This window comes from Dendrobium catenatum, unplaced genomic scaffold (assembly GCF_001605985.2).
Source record: "Dendrobium catenatum unplaced genomic scaffold, ASM160598v2 fragScaff_scaffold_231, whole genome shotgun sequence".
NCBI lineage: Eukaryota > Viridiplantae > Streptophyta > Magnoliopsida > Asparagales > Orchidaceae > Dendrobium > Dendrobium catenatum.
In genome coordinates this window covers 13469936-13473640 of record NW_021318693.1, presented here as the reverse complement: position 1 = coordinate 13473640, position 3705 = coordinate 13469936, and the positions used below count along the sequence as shown (strand labels likewise).

At 42.8% G+C, this 3705-nt stretch overlaps 1 protein-coding gene across 1 annotated transcript; it reads right to left on the bottom strand.

Annotated features, from left to right (window-relative positions):
• Positions 1–1271: 1271 nt before the first annotated feature.
• On the bottom strand, positions 1272–3383 carry LOC114579209. Its single transcript, XM_028693208.1, has 5 exons — positions 3266–3383; positions 2392–2815; positions 2020–2277; positions 1756–1896; positions 1272–1638 (listed from the first exon to the last, which is right to left on the bottom strand). Exons 1-5 carry the CDS (start codon positions 3381–3383, stop codon positions 1272–1274), a joined length of 1308 nt encoding a protein of 435 aa, XP_028549041.1.
• Between the last annotated feature and the right edge of the window lie 322 nt (positions 3384–3705).

Here is a 3705-nt window from a genome sequence, read left to right as displayed (position 1 = left end):
AACTTGTATTCAGAAACAGATTTCAGAGCTCATTTCATATTTTCCCTGACACAGACAGGATCTCACAGGATCCTGACCCCTTATAACTCCCTTGTTATAACACACAAGCATAGGCCTCCCTTCTCAGACACTGACAGAATCTCTCGGATTCGACCCGAAATTGACACCCCTAGTGCTCATGGCACCAGAACAGATGTGCTTATAGCATCGGATCCAGAACTTATCATCGGATCCAGAACTTGTATTCAGAAACAGATTTCAGAGCTCATTTCAGATTTTCCCTGACACAGACAGGATCTCACAGGATCCTGACCCCTTATAACTCCCTTTTCATAGCACACAAGCATATCAATTCAGTTCAGAACAAATCCGGACAATTTCAGAAATCGTACGAAAATCCAGCAGCGTAACGACAGTATACGGAATTTACACAAAATTGACAGAATCAGAATTTTACCAAATTATCACAGAACATTCACAACAATAATATAAGACTTTTATTCTACTGTCACAACATTTTTATACATCGTCAAAAATTGCAGTCGAAAGAAAACACCGCGGAATCAAAAATACCCGGTCAATATTCTCCAGAAAATAATCAAAATGTGCACACTCGGCACCTCAGAAACATACCAAAAGTTACGCGGTAAAAACTGAACCAATCGGAAAATACGGACAAAATTCGTTAACAAAAACGAAATTCGGACAGAAAAGTCGTTCAAACTTCACCGTTCTGAAAATTGAGAAAGGCGGAATGTGCCTTACCTTGCGTAAAACACTTTCCTGAACAGTCTCGTCGGACAAAAACGGCCCGGCGTCGCCCAGAAATCAACTTTTCCAAAATTACCCTCGACCTTCTCTCTCCTCAGCTGAATTTAGATAGTTATTTTTGATTTTCTCTCTCTTCAAAATGAGCTGATTTCAGCTTTAAAATACTCTGATCGGCCCGGCCGATCGCACGATCGTCCTGGACGATCTGAACAAAATCTAATCGGCCTGGGACGATTTCTCAAGACGATAATTAATTTCAAGGACGATTTGCTCTCTGACTTTTGCCATACACTGATCGTCCCGGGACGATCCCAGATCGGCCCGGACGATCCCTACAGGGAATCATTCCTGTAACTTTTGTACAAAATCTGGAACAAAAATTGCACTGATCGTCCTGGGACGATCCAGATTGGCCTGGACGATCCTGGAGCAGATCTGATATTACAATCTCCCCAACTTCAGAAAAATGTCGTCCTCGACATTATCCAAACAGAACTCAGTCAAAATAAGTACCGATACGACTTCCTCATGTCCGATTCTTTCTCCCAAGTCGCTTCCCGTGCAGTTCGGTGCTTCCACTGCCCCTTAACCATCGGAATCTCTTTACTTCTCAACTTACGAACATCGTAAGCTAGAATCAACTCGGGTTCTTCTTGATAGCTCAAATTCTCCTGAATCTCAACCTCATCAGCAGATACCTTCTTTCTAGAGTCAGATATCCACTTTCTCAAAGTAGATACGTGGAACACATTGTGAACATCGGACATCTGATCAGATAGCAACAGTCTATAAGCAGATTTACCAATCCTCTCAAGGATTTCATACGGTCCAACATACCTTGGACTGAGCTTACTCATTCTGCCAAATCTGCTCACACCCTTCATCGGACTGACTTTGACATACACAAAGTCACCAACTTGAAATTCAACGAACCTGTGCTTCTGATTGTAATATTTCTGCTGTAGATCTTGTGCAGCTTTCAACCTTTCTTTAATCAAATCAACTTTCTTAACAGTTTCTTTTACAAAAGTGGCACCCATCTCCTGTCTATCTTCAATCTTAGTCAAAGTCAAAGGAGTTCTACACTTCCGGTCATACAAAGCTTCATACGGTGCCATTCCAATACTGAATTGAAAACTGTTATTGTAAGCAAACTCAATCAAAGGAATGTGATCTTTCCAGCTTCCTCCAAAATCCAAAACACAAAGCCTCAACAGATCTTCCAGTACCTGAATAGTCCTCTCAGACTGTCCGTCAGTCTGCAGATGAAAAGCTATACTGAAATGCAACTTCGTACCCAAACCTTGCTGAATACCTTTCCAAAGTCTGGAAGTAAACCGTCCATCTCGATCAGAAACAATCATCTTAGGCACACCGTGTAATCTGACAATCTCTTTCACATATACCTGTGCCAATCGATCCACCGGATCGGTCTGTCTGATCGGAAGAAAATGAGCAGACTTCGTCAGTCGATCCACAATCACCCAAATGGCATCGTGCCCTTGCCTTGATCGAGGAAAACCCATAGCAAAATCCATTGTTACCTCCTCCCACTTCCACTCAGGGATAGGCAACGACTGCAAAAGTCCTCCTGGTCGCTGATGCTCTGCCTTCACCAACTGACAGGCCTCGCATCTAGCAACAAAATCTGCTACATCCTTTTTCATTCCCGGCCACCAGAACAAACTCTTCATATCTCCGTACATCTTGCCACTTCCCGGATGAACAGTGTAGCCTGAATGATGAGATTCATACAGAATTTCCCGCCTCAAATCTCCGAACACAGGTACCCACAATCTGTTATTACAGAAAATAGCACCAGAATCAGAAACTCGGAGTTCAGGCTTCTTACCAGATTCAATCTGAGCAATCAACGTCGAATAATCAAAATCTAACTTCTGGGCTTCCTGAATCCTGTCTTCCAAAGAAGACTGAATGCTCAACTGAGTCAAAACTCCAGAAGCCAAACTACTGGAGGAAATCACCTCCAACTGCAAACGTTCCATATCACGAATCAGAAAATCATCAGAAGTGAGCTGAATACCTGAAAATCCAGAAGATTTCATGCTCAGAGCATATGCTACCACATTAGCCTTACAAGGCTGATACTGAATCGTCAGATCGTAGTCCTTGATCAACTCAAGCCACCTTCTTTGCCTCAAATTCAGATCCTTCTGAGTGAAAATGAACTTAAACTTTGTGATCCGTGAAAATCTCAATCTGACTCGCATACAGATAGTGACGCAAATCTTCAAAGCAAAAACAACTGCGCCAAGTTCCAAATCATGTGTCGGGTAAATTTTCTCATGTGGGTTTTAGCTATCTCGAGCAGCAATTACCTACCATCTGATGTGCACACATCCAAACCTTTCAGTGAAAGCATCACTGAATACCTGAATCCTTCGTACTGACGGAAGTGCTATACCTGGAGCTGAAGTCAGACATCCTTCATTCTGAAACAAGCTTCACTGGCTGTTCCAACATAAACACTGACTTCTGAGTCGTCTCGTCAAAAGGCGAGCAATTTGAGAAAATCTTTTACAACTTCCTGTAATTCCGCTATGCGAAAGAACTACGTCCTCAAATACGTAGTAGGCCTTGGCCAACCGCATCGCTGAATCTTCTGGGGACAACAGAAATACTACCGCTAACCACGTGCCCAGAAATGAAATGCTCTTCAGCCAGAATTCACACTTTGAGAACTTAGCATACACTGATGCCGGTCTCAAATCTCAATACTATGCTCAACATATGTCGGGCATGATCATGTCTCAGAAGCAGGATACACCAGAATATCGTCGATGGAAAGACGATTCAGAACTGATCCAGATACTCCTTGAACACTCTGTTCATCGATCCATGAAATAGCAGGTGCTGGTTACCATAAAGGCATAACCAAGACTCTTAGTGGTCCATACCGAGTACTCGAAAGCT

Coding starts and splice junctions, on each gene's coding strand:
- LOC114579209 (XM_028693208.1), bottom strand. CDS start 3,383: ATGCGGTTGGCCAAGGCCTACTACGTATTTGAGGACGTAGTTCTTTCG. Junction 2,278..2,391: donor GCTAGATGCGAGGCCTGTCA/GTTGGTGAAGGC, acceptor TCCTCGATCAAG/GCAAGGGCACGATGCCATTT. Junction 1,639..1,755: donor GTTGATTTGATTAAAGAAAG/GTTGAAAGCTGC, acceptor GGGTGTGAGCAG/ATTTGGCAGAATGAGTAAGC.